The sequence below is a fragment of the Phalangium opilio genome, unplaced genomic scaffold (assembly GCF_054372755.1).
Source record: "Phalangium opilio isolate 3A_F unplaced genomic scaffold, DU_Popi_V2 ptg000013l_1, whole genome shotgun sequence".
Lineage (NCBI taxonomy): Eukaryota > Metazoa > Arthropoda > Arachnida > Opiliones > Phalangiidae > Phalangium > Phalangium opilio.
This window is the reverse complement of record NW_028324148.1, coordinates 15073382-15092703: the sequence shown is the minus strand read 5'-3', so window position 1 is coordinate 15092703 and position 19322 is coordinate 15073382. Positions and strand designations below refer to the sequence as shown.

The window sequence follows — 19322 nt, the reverse complement described above, 5'->3', positions numbered from 1 at the left end:
TTCATAGTTTACAAGCTAGGAGGATTCATACCATTTACACGAGGAGACCTGGCTTTAGATTCACTCAGCCAGTGAGTCTGGCCTCTTTGTGTAACACCTGTAGCCTGGCCTCCCTGTGTTAATGGTATGAACTATGTACGTAACAGGTGCCTGCCATGTTATGAGCTCTATATGAATGTTTGGCAACGTCTTTTGGGAACTTTATGGGTAAACCAGTGAGCACGAAAATTATAAATAGCTGGTGAGGAACTATGTAAATTATGTAATAGGTGTTTTGCCCGAGCTTTCTATGTGGAAGCTTTGAAGCATCTTTTGGGGAATTTTTAGGTGAACCAATCCGCTAACTGTGTCTTTCACAAATTTTTTAAGCAAGCTTGAAAATAGTTTCTTTCCCTTTAATATTTAGTTAAATTTTCCCTTTAAAATTTAGTTAAATTCTCCCTTTAAAATATAGTTAAATTCTCCCTTTAAAATATAGTTAAATTCTCCCTTTAAAATATAGTTAAATTCCCCCTTTAAAATATAGTTACACTTTCCCTTTAAAATTTAGAAACCCTTTCCCTTTATAAAAGAACACAGGCCGGAACTACGTCACAAATATTCCAAAATATTTGTCTAACGTGTATGGGAAAAATTCCATTGGTTAGCAGTCTCTAAGGCAAGTAGTAGCAATTTTAACGTTGCAAGTTCCTCGGTTTCCCGCGCTAAAAAAGCGTAACCATTCCATTGACGTATCGGACGAATCAGCTCCTCTCCTTCCTTCCAGCAGTCCAGCACGTGCCCCCAGTTAGCTCGTATTGCGCAGCCGCGGACCAACTGTAGCGCGCTCAAAGTAGTGATAGTGTTTGACTGGATGCCGATCATGCCGGTGAATTCGGCCAAATTCCAATTTCTCGCGTAGCTTTGTCACCCTTTGTGTAACGTGTTTCCACTTTCCACATCTTTTGGAAGCTTAATATAAGGTAAATCTTAAGTGATTTTTAATTATTTAAAGCTGTAGTAGATTGTCATAAGCCTAAGATTGTTTTAAAAGTTCGAGAATGTCAGTTCAAAGTCTCATTTTGAGTTTTTGTTGTTAAGCCTTGGCCAAATGTTTTTGACCCCGCTATATTCTTAATTAGCCGAAATAGTACCGTTGGATGATAATTAGTGATAAATTAAATGTTATAATTTAGGTTTAAGTTTAAATTCCCCTAAATGTCGACTCCTGAGTACTTATTTTAAATTATTTACAATAATTTCAGATTGTGTCTACGCTTGCTTCTACGCTCATCAGCTCTCAATGTCTAAGTACTAGTCTTAATTATTTTAATTAACTCTGAAGACTTGGCCTGTGTTTAAGAAAATATTGTGCGCGTAACTTCATGAATTGGAATACTTCATAAACTCATAAGGTATGTGATTTTATAATTAACTTTAAATTAAGTTTTGGGGGTTGATGTCTTACGTTGAAAGTTTGACCGTAGCTGATACAAATTAATATTTAGATTAACAAAATTACTGCTTTAAAATGTATTTACGTCAACTTAACAAGTTAATTGGATTCAAATTGATAATTATTGCTAGAAATTAAGAGAAAATTATCGCTTTCAAAATATTAAATATTGTTTTAACTGATATATTGGTCTTAGCCTTTCCGAACCCAAAAAAAGCCCATTTTAGTCAAACTTAAGTTTTAAATATTTAGAGACAAATAAAACTAGAGTTTAATTAACATTATAATTAGTGAATGTTTAAAAGAAAATTTCGAGATATTTTATTTGAAAGAGTTAAAAAAATTTGATTAAAAAAAAAATAATATTAAAAATAATCCAAATTTCCATTGACCTTTTTTTGGGTTAAGGGTCAACAAAAAACGTTTTATTTTGCGGGTTTTTTTGGTTTGAGTTTCCCATTTTCTCTAACAAAATAGTATAGACTAATGGCACCCCATGTTATTTCCCCCATAGAGCTTAATACAGTCGAAGGCAGGGGGCTGCCATTACCCTATAATAAAGGGAATATAAAGCTAAAAGCAGTTTCTTGGCATGCCTCCATAAGTTAGGGCCTCATGTTGTTCTTTAGAATTTTCCATGGTTTTACTTGGATGCTAGCTAGCTAGTTGGAGGGGCAGTGGAAAATACCACAGGCACAAATTCAGGTGTTTCTGACGAATCTCTTTAGTACTGCCACCTGTAGTTAATCGCGTTGAAGGTATTTCTTTCACGCTAACCCCACCTCTCCCCCCCCCGTGGTTTTCACTATCACCATCGGGGTCACGGGAGTGTCAAAATTCTTTAGGTTTTAAAGCGTTAACTTATTGTATTAGAAATAGAATGGGTTTTGTTAGAACCATTTCACGCTGTAGGGCCAATACTGTACGGGAACCAATCAGATTAAGAGACAGGCAAAAATGGCCGAGGCTTGGGAGGATAGATGTGAAATGGATTAAAAAATGTTGGTGGGTCACGTGGTGCGGCGATGAAAGTCTCCTAGAGTACCTCTCTCATAGCGCTATCAGTTAGCTTCTATTTTTAAGACACAGGGGGGGGGGCATTCCCGGCATTGTCAACGTACATTTGGTTGGGATGGTTCCCTAGTATTGTAGCTTAAGGCATAGCTCCAGTGGATCCCCTACAAGGGAACTTTCCTCCTGAACTCCCGGTTTGGCTTGGCAAAAGCTAGTGGGCGGGATTTATACACGCACGTATAAATCCCGCCCACAAATGCCTCTAGCTTTGCCAAGTCAAAACTGGAGTTCGTAAGGAAAGTCAACTTGTAGGGGTTCCACTGGAGCCGCGCTATGCTTTAACTAGTTAAAAATAGCTCGGTATAGAGCTATATCAGTTGAAGGGGGGAAACGTCACAGTTGGGCCTGCCAATAAACGAAGCCGTGCGGGCCGCTGAAGAACTCTATGCTAAATTTCCCGCACAACATGGCGCCAAGGCGGGGACTGGCGAAACCCCGCCTCAAAAGCTCTCCTTTCCCCCCGAATTGAAATAGCTCTATATTATGGTTCTGATAACTGAACCATGGTGAGTTTTTCGTGTGGGCAGCTAATAGGGAGTCTATTAGTTGTCATTTGCTAGATCAAAAAAGGCGGGAAGTTTTTCGCAGTACTAGCAAAGAGGAGAGAGAATCAGAATAGGCAGCCGTGATCCATGCGTGGTGAAAACGGGGGTAAATCTACGGTACACCGCGGTGCCTGAGCGCTGCTTTCTCGCACACAGTTGACGTAGGGGATGACAGAGATAAGGCGAGGAGATAAATCCCCCCATGCGCAAAGGATGCGCGTCCTAAAACTAAACGTGCCGATAATTGTTTTTACTACCCCCCTATTTTCCCATTTTTCGGCGGATTTTATAAAGCGCGTTTCTATCTCCCCTCCTCTTTCTCTCGCCTCTTCGGTACTGGTTCTTTAAAAAAAAAATTAAAATTAATATTTTAGTGTCCTATATTCTGGAAAAAACCGTCCTATAAAATCCTATATTTTCATGAAAAAAAACCGTCCTATAAAATGGCAAATCTTCTATATTTCATTTTCCTTTATTTTTAAAATGCTCCTCTTACAAGTTACTATCATAAATTTATAAGATATGTTCCATAAGTATAGTTCGTAATGCCAAAGGTAATGCTTGAGATTTAAAAGTGAGAGCTAGTCCTACACTCCTCTTATTTAGTCTGCATTACTAAGCCCCCTTTGACATATAGCGCCTCACCAGGCGTCGCTTTACCCTGAACCTAAGACCTACCTCACTCACTTCATGACAAGCGAGTCAGTAACCAGTGGCAAACTTATGGTGAACATATCTTATGAACTTATGTTACTATAAGTCAATTGTAAATTTCCCATTTTCCAATTATATATTCGAGTCTTTGTCACCGCGTATAGTAACATTATTTAGCCCCAAAGTAATTAGTACACGTTTGGCAAAGAACAGTTGTTTGTAACTCTGTATAGAGTCATTTCTTTTCATAACCCCCTATCTCATAGAAGTATAGAACATTTTCGACTCAAAATTGATGATTTCCCATAGAACCATCCCACTTTTTTGGAACGCCCTATATAATACCACTATCAATCAAATCTTTCCAGTGTATGTTCTAGTCCAAGAAACCCCCGAAATTCCAATTCCGTAAAATGTTTCGGATGTCCAACCCGTACACCGGCGCCGTTCGCGGAGCGGGGGGTCTACAACCCTACCACATAAGAGGTTATCGAGGCCGGGGTAGAGGTCAAGGGTTTCGACCTCATTTCTTTCGCAAAAAACCCTACGAAGAACTTGAAAAATTGTTGACGAAGACCCCGAATGAAGTTCTATTTGCCCTTAAGAATGACGCGTACGGTTTCAAAGACTTGATCACCTCCAAAATCCTTGAACTGTCGAAAATTCGCGTTTCGGTTCAACTGTTATCATTGGCTTGTCATTCCAATCATATCGAGACCTTGAGGGACTTTTTAAGAGACTTGATGAACAGTTTTGGTTCGGACTATCTCAAAGTCACTTTGGTCAATTATTTGACCTCTTTCGTTAATGATCAAGCGGGGGCGGGCGCGGTTGGTCAGTGTGGTGCCGATGACGAGTTTCTGGACAGTCTTTTGAATTTTTTGAACGCGCTGTTGAATTGGCATCCTCAACGTTCCTTGTGTTATATCGAAGTACTGGCCAATTTGGTGGAACGAGTGCTCGGTAATTGTCAGGTTGTCAATGTGGATTTGGCTGTCAGGGTTCAAGAGATGTTGGAGAATGTTGCGATGTTGAAAAATCAGGTTGGTACATCGTTTCTATTTTTTTTTTTGGATTTTACCGGGGTTGCCTTAGGTCAGGAAAGGTCGGGGTGTATAAAAATAGTTCATGAAAGGTCGGGGTGTATAAAAATAGTTCATGAAAGGTCGGGGTGTATAAAAATAGTTCATGAAAGGTCGGGGTGTATAAAAATAGTTCATGAAAGGTCGGGGTGTATAAAAATAGTTCATGAAAGGTCGGGGTATATAAAAATAGTTCATGAAAGGTCGGGGTGTATAAAAATAGTTCATGAAAGGTCGGGGTGTATAAAAATAGTTCATGAAAGGTCGGGGTGTATAAAAATAGTTCATGAAAGGTCGGGGTGTATAAAAATAGTTCATGAAAGGTCGGGGTGTATAAAAATAGTTCATGAAAGGTCGGGGTGTATAAAAATAGTTCATGAAAGGTCGGGGTATATAAAAATAGTTCATGAAAGGTCGGGGTGTATAAAAATAGTTCATGAAAGGTCGGGGTGTATAAAAATAGTTAATGAAAGGTCGGGGTGTATAAAAATAGTTCATGAAAGGTCGGGGTGTATAAAAATAGTTCATGAAAGGTCGGGTGTGTTGAGATGTGTCATGAAAGGTCGGATAATTTTAGAATAATTACTAGGCTGACCAAGAAAAATCGGGGAATTTGCTTTTAGTTGGCAACTAAGGAGGATGAATACGAGGGGAGACTCGTTCTGAAAAGGGGAGGTTATAAACAAGCTCGTGAGGCTAGAGCAAGGAGGCGTGAACGCACGCGCGAGATTGAACGCTCTCTTGCCTTGAGGGGGTAGCGGTAACCATGGTAACCCCGGGGAACGAACGGCACAGTGCCGTTTTAGGAACGGGGGATTACGTGGTGCATTTTGTTGTCTGACTCGACTCAGAGTCTCCCCTCTTATACATTCTCCTTGGTGCAACATTTCGTTCTGTGTAACTCAAATTGCATTCAAGGTTGAAGAATGTTGGGTCAGCAATATTGGACGTTACAATAAAACAATGATACTTAGAGGGAAAAGGGGATGAAATAGTTTAACATTGACAACTGTAGCTTTTGTTTGGACCAGGGATAGATTTAATTTTAGAAGTAGGAATGGAGTCTAACGGTTAGTATTTACTTCAGTCCGACTCTTAGACCACCCAGTATAGAGCCCCTCCCTCCAATACGTAACGAAAAGTTTAAATTATCTTATTGGGGCTCACTTAAACTACGTTTTAATGACGTTGCTGACGGGGACGGCGAAAAATACGTCATTCCTTTTTACCTCTGTCGCTATGACCCTCCCGCCTCTTCTTTCATACCCCCCCCCCGTTCCGTGGAAGGGGGTCCGGGACTTTGACGTGCGCCCACATTACTCTGTTCTCCATTCCTACTTCTAAAATTAAATCTATCCCTGTTTGGACTAACACATGGCTACTTAATAACCCTAAAATTCATGGCAACCGCCCAGAATACTTACTAAATCGTTTCTCGGTACTTATTGTACTAATTTCGACTTCAACCCGCTCTTTTTTCCAAATAATTAAAATATAGGTTACTATAGTACAACCCGTTGGCAATTCAAAAAGCTTTCGTACAATTCCAATCTTTCCTACCGTTCGAGAAATCTCTATGCACCGAAGACCATTCTTGAAGAAGAACTTGATCTCCGGGAGCTATTTGAGCGTTGACGAGTACTTGGACACGCAGTACCGTTTGCTAAGGGAGGATTTCGTTCGACCCCTAAGGGAGGGTATCGCCTCGTACTTGGAGCACTTTAGAATCGGATCCAATGGCCGGGTGCAAGATATCAAAGTCTACCATAACGTCACCATCAAGAACGCCTTGGTTTCCAATGAGGGCGTTTTGTATCAAGTCCACTTTGATTTTGCCTCCAATCCAAATCTCAGGAATATCAGATGGGAAGCTACCAAGAGACTCATCTACGGAAATTTGGTAAGTCCATCATTTGTTCTCAAGTACTTTTAGTTTTATATTGGGTTTAAAGAAATTTGGTGGTAAGTTAGTGGTTTATTTCGTGATCTTTTTGCATGTCGTAAGGAATTAGATTTGGAGAATTGACAGTATGTCTTGCTATTTTTCTTAATTACTCGGCCCCTGTTTGTCGTAATCCCACGTCTTTAGTACGGTTGGATGGGGGGGAAAATAGGGCTATAACATACTTAAAGGGCACCCCCGTATCTCTAGTAGAACCAGAGTTACGAGCCTCCAAAATTAGCAGCACCGGTATTCCTATGGAGGGTATGTTTTTTGAACATTTTGCTTAATTACTCGGCCCCTGTTTGTCGTGGCCCTAAGTCTTTAGTATGGTTGGATGGGGGTCAAATACGACTATGACATACTCAAAGGGCATCCCCGTATCTCTAATAGAACCAGAGTTATGAGCTTCCAAAATTGGGTGTAACGCTATTCCTACGGAAGGGGGTATGTTTTTGAACATTTTGCTTAATTACTCGGCCCCTGTTTGTCGTGGCCCTAAGTCTTTAGTATGGTTGGATGGGGGTCAAATACGACTATAACATACTCAAAGGGCATCCCCGTATCTCTAATAGAACCAGAGTTATGAGCTTCCAAAATTGGGTCTAATCTAATGCTATTACTATGGAGGGGTATGTTTGTGAACGTTTTGCTTAATTACTCGGCCCCTGTTTGCAGTACTGGTTCTTTAAAAAAAGGAAATTAATATTTTAGTGTCTTATATAATTCCTATAATTCTGGAAAACCGTCCTATAAAATCCTTTTCATGAAAAAATACCTATAATTCCTAGGCCAATAAACATTTTCGAAATTCAGCTGTCTTATAGAACCAGAGTTACGAGCCTCCAAATAAGGATGGGGCTTGAAAAATTAGCGGCGCTGTCTTTTACTATTTATTTTAATTACTCGTTCCTTAATTACTGTAACCCCAAGTATGAGGCATCGGTGCAAAGGGAAGAAGTGGGACTGTGTCTTTTCAAACCCCAATGTCGTTATTAGATTCCCAAGTAGTTCAACCAATGAGTTCTTGTTCCCAAATAGGTTTGCCTTAGCTTCGATAGCTTTCAAACGCTGTACTTCGGGACAGTGGGCAGTCGGGACCCTTTGAGCATGAGAAACGGCATTGTCCAAGTGAAATTTGAGAACTGCAATGACATCCTGCGAATGAAATATAGAAACTTCACCATGGTCGAAACGGACGCCTATTTCGAAGCCTTCAGATACGTTTTAACGGCCTTGCAGAACATCGATGAATCGACTTTCCCCTTGAAGGAACATATTGTCCACGTGCAGAAGGAAGTGTCCCATCCCCAGTACATCAATCAGGAGACTGAGTACTGCTTCAAGTACCTGACCAAAGAGCACAAGGAGAGTTTGAAGTGTGACGTCGAAAGTAGGGACCCAGTACCGTCTGACACCATATCCTGCGTTTGTAAGGACACTGTTGGGGAACTACCCGTTAAATTGTTGAAAGGTAAGTTGCTTTTTGGGTCCCCATTTTTAAAATATGGTGATGGGCATATTGTACCCCAAACTTTAACCATAGAACCATCCCAGTTAGGGTTGGAAATCCTGGATAAGTCAGGGATTTGGTCCTTGGAAAGTGGGGAAAGATAGGGATTTTATGCTTGGTCCTAAAGGGTCAGGGGAAAGGTCAGGGATTTTATGCTTGGTCCTAAAGGGTCAGGGGAAAGGTCAGGGATTTTATGCTTGGTCCTAAAGGGTCAGGGAAAGGTCAGGGATTTTATGCTTGGTCCTAAAGGGTCAGGGGAAAGGTCAGGGATTTTATGCTTGGTCCTAAAGGGTCAGGGGAAAGGTCAGGGATTTTATGCTTGGTCCTAAAGGGTCAGGGGAAAGGTCAGGGATTTTATGCTTGGTCCTAAAGGGTCAGGGGAAAGGTCAGGGATTTTATGCTTGGTCCTAAAGGGTCAGGGGAAAGGTCAGGGATTTTATGCTTGGTCCTAAAGGGTCAAGGGAAAGGTCAGGGATTTTATGCTTGGTCCTAAAGGGTCAGGGAAAGGTCAGGGATTTTATGCTTGGTCCTAAAGGGTCAGGGGAAAGGTCAGGGATTTTATGCTTGGTCCTAAAGGGTCAGGGGAAAGGTCAGGGATTTTATGCTTGGTCCTAAAGGGTCAGGGAAAGGTCAGGGATTTTATGCTTGGTCCTAAAGGGTCAGGGAAAGGTCAGGGATTTTATGCTTGGTCCTAAAGGGTCAGGGGAAAGGTCAGGGATTTTATGCTTGGTCCTAAAGGGTCAGGGGAAAGGTCAGGGATTTTATGCTTGGTCCTAAAGGGTCAGGGGAAAGGTCAGGGATTTTATGCTTGGTCCTAAAGGGTCAGGGGAAAGGTCAGGGATTTTTTGCTTGGTCCTAAAGGGTCAGGGAAAGGTCAGGGATTTCGTTTGGTGTATCAAAGCATGATTGCTTAGAGCAATGCTAAATATGGGCCCAGGTGTCATCATGAAGTGGGCTCTGGTAAACACGTGACGTACTTAAAATGGTCCCAGGGATATTGGCTGAATTTGGTCAGGGATAAGCTGGAAAAGTCAGGGATTTTCAACATAAAAATTTCGTCCGGACCCTGTCAGTGTACTTGGATTCGGTAAAAGGGGGTCCCCCAGTGTTGCCAGGCTGTTGGTGAGACAAGATATTGCGGCTCAGAGAAAGGCCATCAGTTCAGTTTGACCCAGTACTTGACCAACTTGACTCGCAGAGAGCCTGACGACACTGCACTGAATTTTAAGCCCATAAAAAGGGGGAAGGAATTTTCTGTAGCCCCCTTAAGTAAAAATTGAGTTAGGCAAACCCGTTCACGAATCGCGTTCCTAATTTTCATCCAGATGAGACTTGGCCCTCAGCCGAAACCCTAAACTTGGATGAATCTCAAAAAGAGGCTTTGAAAATGGCCCTGACCAAGAAAGTGGCCATAATCCAGGGTCCACCCGGGACGGGCAAGACATTCGTCGGCCTGAAGATCATGGAAGCCCTTTTGCATAATCAGAACCATTGGAAAGGTCCCCAACCGGAAGAGGCTCCGTCGCCCATCGTGGTCGTTTGTTACACGAATCACGCCTTGGACCAGTTCCTGGAAGGTGTCTTGGAGTTGACCGATAAGATCGTCAGAGTGGGAGGACGAAGTACTAGCAAGAAATTGCAACCCTATTGCATGGCGCAGCTCAAAAGGAATCGCAATCGGAACCATCGCGGACAATACATGGCCGGACATTTTCAGAAAATGAAAAAGGACCTCGAGGATACCTTAAGAGAGATTAATGAGAAAGACAGACAGTTGAAAAATTCCGGTAAGTTGCTTTCACTTATTCTTTTTCCAGAGTTTTTATAGAGCCAAGCATAAGTTTATAAGTGATATGTTCAATAAGTATAACACCCCTTGGTCCATTCAATTAATTTTAACTTTCCTTGTCTAATTTATTGCCATTATTAAACCGTAGTTGTGGTTTGACTGTTAATTTAAGCATAAGTTTATAAGATATGTCGCATAAGTATAACACTACCTATACTTCGTGATGTTAGAGACTTGGTGAGAGCTAGTTCGAGAACGACAAGCGATAATACACCACTTTGGCATTACCTAGGGCGCCACAGCGGGCTACTGCGAACTAGTACTTATTAAGATGGGCAGGGAAAAAAACCGCGTGGGGTTGCGCTTTTGCTAGTAGGGGTAACAAAGAGCAGTTTCCAGTCTTTCCCCTTGAGGCGCTTCGAGCGCGGGGCATCGGGCATGCGCACAACAGAATGTCGAAGTGGTGTATTGAAGACTACACTCGGTCGTTAATTTTGCAGGACTTCCATCTAGGTCCTATTTAGTCCTCATTACTAAGCCTGGTTTTAATTGGGAAAATGTCGTTGAACAAATGGCCATTACGATAAATGTGTGGGCAAGAAGCGATATCTAGTTTATTAGGGCGAGGGTGTAAATAAGTCCACATTTCGAGCTCTTTATCTCCAGTCCAAACGTACTAACGTAGCCTGTCTGGAGTTAATCCCCCCCCCCCCCGCCTTTAAATTGCAACCAGCCAGCATCTCATTGGTTCTTGAAAATTGACGTCAGCGCGACGCGAATGACTATAAAATTACTTGTATTTTCCGACTGAGGAGAGTGTAGCGAAATAGCCCGGCCTCCTTTTACGTCCCCCCCAAATGTATTTTGAAAGAGGGACTGGGACTATGGCGCGCGAATACTTAGGCATCTTATACCTTCTCCCTAGTAAACTAGATATCGCTTCTTGGTATGGATAAACAATAATTGTCGAAATTAAGAGTTGACCTGTTAATAACAAACATCCCTTGACAACAAATCATTCAAACCATTTAGGCAACATTATCCTATCAGAAGAAACTCTGAAACCCGTAATTGACCCTGAACAATACGCAAGCTTGACCCAGGACCCACCGGCCTATTTGAACTTGTCGAACGTTTCGCGTATGCTCCCGTATTGGCTGGGAATTCAATTACCCCCTCACGTCTTGAACTGTCATATCGAAGATGACGAAAAAACGTGGATCGTCGAAAACGAAGCCACCCCCAAAAAGAAGTCGCCTTCCAAAGTCTTCAATCCGCGCAATATTGAACCCAAAACCTACGAAGTTAAAGAGTACACCAATGTCTTTTGCGCCAATCAAAGGGACAGGTTGGATCGTGAAAAGAAACGCGGGAACCAAGGTAAGATACCATACCATTTTTTTTTAGCTACTTTAAACCTAGATTATGGAAGCGGTGTTGGTTTGTTAGTTTGTTAGTTAGTGTGTCTGTTTGTTTGTGGATATAGTGTACGCGAAAAAAGAAACGTTTGTTTCGGAAACAGTTTTTTGTTTAATTAGTTAGGCTTAATGTGCTATACTGCTTAGGGTACATGTCAAGTATGGGAATATAACAATAATCAATTTGAGTTAAATTATTAATTAATTTAATTTAAATTAAGTTTTATATTGAGATGGCGGCGTAGTAACATTTTAAATTGTTTAAGAAATGATCCGATACCTAGCTTCGCGTTTAGCAAAGGCACTCGGCGTTGCCCATCAGCCCATCGGTATATTATTATTAGATTTCGGGCTTCCATTTTTAAAGATGGCGGCAAACGCCCGTCTGTAGGATATATGGAACCAATTTACTAAATATTAAAGAAATCTGTTGAAATGCACGGACGTATTCCATAAGGAAAGTTTATTTATACATTTATGGACGCCATTTAATTCAAGATGGCGGCGGATTTTGAAAATTATTTCTTACAGTGTGCCTAGTACTTAAAGCAAGTAGTCCACTAAGCCTTGCGAAACCGTATCGTTAACGTAACGTCACGTATCCGAATACGAACAGAACGCCATCTGATAACGTTTCTTAAACAATGCTTTCGGACTTAGGTAATGGGCGCCCTCTTTCGGATGATTTACGAACTTAAAACGGTAACGATACGGTTTCGCAAGGCTAAGTGGACTACTTGCTTTAGAGTAACGTCCCTGCCTAGTACTTAAGAGTAACGTCCCTGCAAAATTTCAGTCTTCTTTGTAAAGCGGTTTGGCATGGGCGTTGATAATCAATTAGTCAGTTAGAACTTATTACTCCAGCACACGTAGCTATTAACATTACGTCAATGTAATTTATCTTGTTACCGCGGTGTTGGTTTAACAAATCCCGTAAATAATATGAACGCAGATAACCAAGTAGCGGATCCTTCCGAGGCTCAAGTACCTAAACGCGACGCGTCCGCGACCGAGCACTTTGACACCAAGGAAGTCGATCGTATCATAGCTCAGCGACAAGACACTCCCGATGAAGGCGAGGTTAGCGTCATTTGTTTGGACGAACAAGAAGAAGCGGACGAGTTCTTTCAAAGACTGGGCTGCCATGACGCGGACTTTAAAACTGTCGGCGGCAAGGAACTGAAGCGGGAACGGAAGTTGATTGCCACCAACTTGAAAGAGTGCAGGATTCTGACGGATCAAGAGATGGAGGAACTGAAAAAGAAGAGTGTCTGGAATTTGAGGAATGAGGACAAGTGGAGGTTGTACAAGACGTGGCATTTCTTGTATAATAAACACGTCAGACAGGAACTTGAAGAATTACGGTAAGCAAAGATTTTTCACTTTGTTTTCTAGTCATTTTGAGTCCGATTGATGTGGTATCAGATATCTAGTATAGTTTAGATGGAGGACAATTGTAGGTAACTTATTTTGAACGGGGTTTATTTAGAATGTAGTAGGACAGTTGTTGGTAACTTATTTTGAACGGGGTTTATTTAGAATGCAGGACAGTTGTTGGTAATTTATCCTGAACGTGGTTTATATGATGTACAGTTTTAGGTAACTTATCTTGAACGGTGTTTATATGAAGGACAGTTTTAGGTAACTTATCCTGAACGGGGTTTATATGAAGGACAGTTTTAGGTAACTTATCCTGAACGGGGTTTATATGAAGGACAGTTTTAGGTAACTTATCCTGAACGGGGTTTATATGAAGGACAGTTTTAGGTAACTTATCCTGAACGGGGTTTATATGAAGGACAGTTTTAGGTAACTTATCCTGAACGGGGTTTATATGAAGGACAGTTTTAGGTAACTTATCCTGAACGGGGTTTATATGAAGGACAGTTTTAGGTAACTTATCCTGAACGGGGTTTATATGAAGGACAGTTGGTGTTAACTTATCCTGAACGGGGTTTATATGAAGGACAGTTGGTGTTAACTTATCCTGAACGGGGTTTATATGAAGGACAGTTTTAGGTAACTTATCCTGAACGGGGTTTATATGAAGGACAGTTGTCGGTAACTTATCCTGAACGGGGTTTATATGAAGGACAGTTTTAGGTAACTTATCCTGAACGGGGTTTATATGAAGGACAGTTGTTGTTAATTTTGTCCTGAACGGTGTTTATATGAAGGACAGTTGTTGTTAACTTTGTCCTGAACGGGGTTTATATGAAGGACAGTTGTTGTTAACTTTGTCCTGAACGGGGTTTATATGAAGGACAGTTGTTGGTAAGGGTTTAAGTGGAGTACAATTGTAGGTAACTTACCCTGAACGGGGTTTATCTGTGAAAGATTTAGATGGAGGACAATTACGCTGAACAGAGTTTGACTTAGAAGGGTTTAGATGGAGGACAATTAGGGGTAACTAACCCTGAACGGGTTTTAAGCTAAACACCTTAGTGACACGTTTAGATGAAAGGCAATTTCAGCAAACATACCGGCCCTGAAATGGTTATTACGTTATTAGTTAAGCTACATAAGAAACTTTGAATCTGTGGAACATTTGGGGTGGTTAAGTTAGAGCTATAACATTCCAGGAAAGAATACGAGCGAAAACTAAAGGCCTTTAACGAAATCCGTACCGAAGAGGAACTGGTCATCGCTAGAAACGCCCTCGTAATTGGACTAACCACATCAGGCGCCGCTAAATACCGGCACTTTGTCCAGAACCTACGATCCAAAATAGTCATAGTTGAAGAAGCGGCCGAAGTCCTTGAGGCGCAAGTGGTCACCTCCCTGAGCAAGTACACCGAACACCTGATCTTAATCGGTGACCATCAACAATTGAGGCCCAATCCGGTTGTCTTCGAATTGGCCATGCATTACCATTTGGACGTGTCTCTCTTTGAACGCCTGATTAAGAATGATCTGCCCTACGTGACCTTAGGGATACAGCATCGTATGAGGCCTTGCATTTCAAAGTTACTGGTGCCTACCATCTACAACGAGCTTCAAGACCACGAGATCGTCATGAAGTACGAAGACGTTAAGGGTGAGTTGAAGACTTTAAGTTTATTTGGCATGTTGTGGTTGATGGGTCTTGGACAGGGTTGCCGCGGGTCAGGGAAAGGTGTGTGTATGTACAATGTTGTTATGTGGGGATGGGTCACTATTAAGCTTATTTTCCTCCATTAAATGGAGCTCTACTGCGCACGCGTGGATTATTGAATTTCGTGCCGTTATCAGTCAGGGTTCGTAAGTCAGGGATTTTTTGTCCTTAAACTTCAGGGATTTCGCGCAATGATAAATATCGACCCAGGCGTCACCAGGGTTCATACAAACCTGGAAAAATTAGGGAAATAAATAGTTGACAAAAACCTCAGGGAAATTTCGATTTTTTTAGTAAAATTCAGGGAAATTTAGATTTTTTAGTAAAATTCAGGGAAATCAGGGAAATTTGCGTCAAACACGGGCAGAGTAATTAAGCAAAATGTTCATAAACATCCCCTCCATTGGATTAACATTACACTATACTTTGGAGACTCTTAACTCTGGTAATATTTGAGATACGGGGATGTCCTTTGAGCATGTCATAGTCCTATTTGCCCTCCTCGTTAAAATTTGCTCCATAGGATACTCCATATACGGGAAAAACCTGGAAAATTCAGGGAAGTATATGGGGAAAAACGTCATGCAAATCTCAGGGAAATTTGTTTTCCAAAAGTTGTATGAACCCTGGTTATCATGAAGTGGGCTCTGGTTAACACGTACTTAAAATGGTCCCAGGGATATAGGCAAAATTTGGTCAGGGATAAGCTGGGAAAGTCAGGGAGGGATTTTCAATAGAAAAAATGAATTCGTCCGAACCCTGGAATAGCGTCAAATAAAAATTGGGCCCACCATCTCCATATAGGTTTTAAAAAGAACATGTTCTTCTTGAACCACGAATCGCACGAAGTTCGTCCCGAACACGATAGTACCAGTCGCGTAAACATGCACGAAGCCGAATTTATAGTCGCCCTTTGTCACTACGTCCTTAAGCAAGGTTACAAGCAATCTCAAGTTACCATTCTAACGACTTATCAAGGACAATTGTCCACCATTCGCCGTCTAATGCCCAAACACTGGGAAAATGTCCAAGCTACCGTTGTTGATAATTACCAAGGCGAGGAAAACGATATCATATTGATGTCTTTCGTTCGTAGCAACGAAACGGGGGTTATTGGTTTCCTCAAAACGGCAAATAGGGTCTGCGTCGCTCTGTCAAGAGCCAAAAGGGGACTTTATTGCATCGGCAATTTTAATTTGCTCGCCAGGCATAGTGAATTGTGGGAAAAAATCACGACGCATTTGCGGGAAACTGAGGTAAATTATCTTTCAGTTAATTATACTAGAAGTACATAATAATTCTCTTCGAGAGAAGTGTACCACTACAAAGCGGGGGGAAGGGTAATTGTAACATGATTCTTAATGGCAACATCAAAACTAAAACATTTGGAGTGTACAAGGTTATTAAACCGAATCACATACGCCATGTAAATAGTTCCCCCTCATCACTACTCTATTAGCGCTTAACTATTTGCCAAGGCGCATGTCCCACGTCAAGACAATCAAGGTTTTTGGGTGGATTGCTGTCTGAGGATTTAGTAAATACCAAACAGTTATAGAATTGACCCTAGCACGGTGCGATGCCCATCTGAACTTAGTTTGATGAGCGGGAGAGCAACCCAAAATGGTGCCATGAGCCCGGGAAGAATCATGTTACATAACTAAAGTATTAAGAGGATACAGAGTGTCATCCTTCTTCTATTATCCCCTTCTGATTATGCTTAACAACCCCAATTTGCAGTCAATCGGAACCAATCTGGAACTAGTTTGTCAATTGCACAATCGCGTAACTTTAGTTTCCAAAGCGGATCACTTTAAAAACGTACCAGACGGGGGTTGCCTCGAAAAATGCAATGTTATCCTTAATTGCGGCCATAAATGCAATCGCAATTGCCATCCCGTCGATCAGGAGCATTTGGAAATCGAATGCCCCAAACCTTGCGAAAAATTGCTGAATTGCAAGCATAAATGCGTTAAACTTTGCTACCAAGAATGCGGCGATTGCAAAGTACTCGTACCCAAAATGATGGACAATTGCGGCCACAAAATTATGGTTCCTTGTCGCGAAAAGGATACGGATGACCTATCTTGCGATATGCCCTGTTTGATGCATAAGAATTGCGGTCATCCTTGCAGCGGCAAATGCGGACAACCTTGCAAGCAATGTAGCGTTCAAGTTAAAGTTATGTTGGCATCGTGTGGTCACGAGGTCTTGACCACTTGCCATCAAAAGGATTTGGAAGTATGCCAAGAAAGATGCCGAAAAGTATTGCCTTGCGGACATAGATGCCTTTACAGTTGCGGAGAGATTTGCGGACCTTGCAGAATTAAAGGTAGGTCAAATGGGTTGCCACGGGGTCAGGCAGGGTTCGTACGGAACTTGGATGGTCAGGGATTTGGAAAAGTCCGAGAACTGGTCTCTAATTACGCCTCCCTTTAACTATCTTTAAAGTTAAAACAGTTGGCGTTTGCTTTCACGCTGTCGAAATCCAATGCAAGGACAAAACTAATCGCGAAGAATTGCGAAAAGTTTGCCAAGAAAAATGCAATTTGCTATTGCCTTGCAATCACCTGTGTAAGAATCGTTGCGGCCAACCTTGTTCCACCTTTTGCGACGAAGACGTCGTGGTGACTCCGGCTTGCGGACATCCTTTCAAAACCCAATGCAACTTGGTGGCCACTATCGACATTCCGGCTCTGATGGAAAGCTGCGAGGGACGATGCCTAAGTACTTTGGAATGCGGACATATTTGCGGTGGAACTTGCAGCCAATGCTTCAGAGGAAGGTTACACGTCCCTTGCAGGAGTAAATGCGAGAGGTTCCTGGTTTGTGGACACGTCTGCCAGGATATATGCTCTGCTAGTTGTCCTCCATGTAGACAGGTTAGTTTTGTTTGCCTTCTTGCTTGTTTGTTTGTTTGTTGGTTTAATGGTTCTTAATATTTCACACTCATTTTCATATTAACATTAACATCTTCTTAAAGTACCCTTTAAGATTAACATTAACGTCTTTAATGATTACCCTTTAAGATTAACATTAACGTCTTTAATGATTACCCTTTAAGATTAACATTAACATCTTAAACGATTACCCTTTAAGAATAACATTAACGTCTGAAAGTACCCTTTAAGATTAACATTAACGTCTTCTTAAAGTACCCTTTAAGATTAACATTAACGGCTTCTTAAATTACCCTTTAAGATTAACATTAGCATCTTAAAGTACCCTTTAATATTAACATTAACATCTTCTTAAAGTACCCTTTAAGATTAACATTAACATTTTCTTAAAGAACCCTTTAATATTAACATTAACATCTTCTTAAAGTACCCTTTAAGATTAACATTAACATTTTCTTAAAGAACCCTTTAATATTAATATTAACATTAACATCTTCTTAAAGTACCCTTTAAGATTAACATTAACATCTTCTTAAAGTACCCTTTAAGATTAACATTAACGTCTTCTTAAAGTACCCTTTAAGCTTAACATTAACGTCTTCTTAAAGTACCCTTTAAGCTTAACATTAACGTCTTCTTAAAGTACCCTTTAAGCTTAACATTAACGTCTTCTTAAAGTACCCTTTAATATTAACATTAACGGCTTCTTAAAGTACCCTTTAATATTAACATTAACAACTTCTTAAGTTAATAAACTCAGCCCCTAGACGTCTACAATCTCCCTAACCTAAAACCATTTCCCCAATGATAGATTTGCCAAAATCGTTGCGCCCATACTTATTGCCAACAAATGTGCGGGTACCCATGCATTCCTTGCCAAGAAAGTTGCGAAAGTCGTTGCATTCACGGGGCGTGCCCAAATACGTGCGATTCATTATGCGACCGTCCCCCTTGCAGCCGCGATTGCGATAAAATATTGCCGTGCGGTCATAATTGCTTGGGAATTTGCGGCGAATTATGCCCCTTTTTATGCCGAATTTGCCACAAAAATTACGTCTCCGAATTCGGCGACAATTTGAAATTCTTACAATTGGAAGATTGCGGGCACATTTTCGAAACGAACGAAATTGCCACTTACCTGCAATGTCAAATGACCTCGGCTATTTACGTCTTTCGTTGCCCTTGTTGCTACACCCCCATTCGACGAAGCAATTACTTCCGCCATTTTATTAAAATGGCCAATTTGGGAATCGAAAAATTTAAGCTGAAATATTTTTCGATTTACGAACATACCGCCGAACCGCAAACGAATTTGCGAATTAAATTGGATGAATTGGTAACGCGAAAACCGATTAGCAAATGGAGTTACGTCATCGTGACGTCCATGCTGAGGTTCTTGGAACCGGGTTACCTGATTAGCCACGCCATTTTGTACACCTTCATAAATAACGTCGAGATTCTACAAGCTTTGTTGAAAATTGAAAATGATCTGCGATTGCTCGATCCCGATTCCCAAACTGATCCCGGATTTGGGAAAATCCTGATCGAAGTCAGGAAGTATTTCGACACTTTTGTCGGTATCGTGGCTTCGCGCATGACCAATACGGCTTTCAGCGGAAGTTTGCAAATTAGCAATGATCTCTTAAAGGAGAATAGTCGGTTGAGGTGCGCCATGCGCTTCCTTAAGACTTACGCTAACATCTACGCCCAGCAAAGTGACGAGTTTAAGAAATGCTACCAAGATATGTTTAGCGTTCTGTTATTTCAAGAGCATGATGAAATGACCTGTAACGAGATTTTGGCCGGATTGAAACGCAAGTTGCTGGAAATTTTGGGTAAGTTTTCGTTTTTTGTTTTGGGTTTGTTTTTCAGGGAA

At 41.2% G+C, this 19322-nt stretch overlaps 1 protein-coding gene across 2 annotated transcripts in view; it reads left to right on the top strand.

The window, feature by feature from the left end:
• Nucleotides 1-19322, top strand: part of LOC149709493 (NFX1-type zinc finger-containing protein 1-like) — a 55385-nt gene that overhangs the window by 34891 nt on the left and 1172 nt on the right. The window contains exons 1-13 of one of the 2 annotated variants that reach the window (XM_089864870.1): nt 672-962; nt 1245-1394; nt 4077-4751; nt 6289-6690; nt 7774-8206; nt 9571-10032; nt 11067-11414; nt 12405-12816; nt 14035-14489; nt 15351-15802; nt 16287-16878; nt 16998-17428; nt 18258-19281. In XM_089864870.1, coding sequence (XP_089720996.1) covers nt 4122-4751; nt 6289-6690; nt 7774-8206; nt 9571-10032; nt 11067-11414; nt 12405-12816; nt 14035-14489; nt 15351-15802; nt 16287-16878; nt 16998-17428; nt 18258-19281 — 5641 coding nt within the window. In that variant the 5' untranslated portion in view covers nt 672-962; nt 1245-1394; nt 4077-4121. Of the gene's footprint in view, nt 1-671; nt 963-1244; nt 1395-4076; nt 4752-6288; nt 6691-7773; nt 8207-9570; nt 10033-11066; nt 11415-12404; nt 12817-14034; nt 14490-15350; nt 15803-16286; nt 16879-16997; nt 17429-18257; nt 19282-19322 lie in introns of those variants that run through there. The other variant, XM_089864871.1, reaches the window with a different exon arrangement.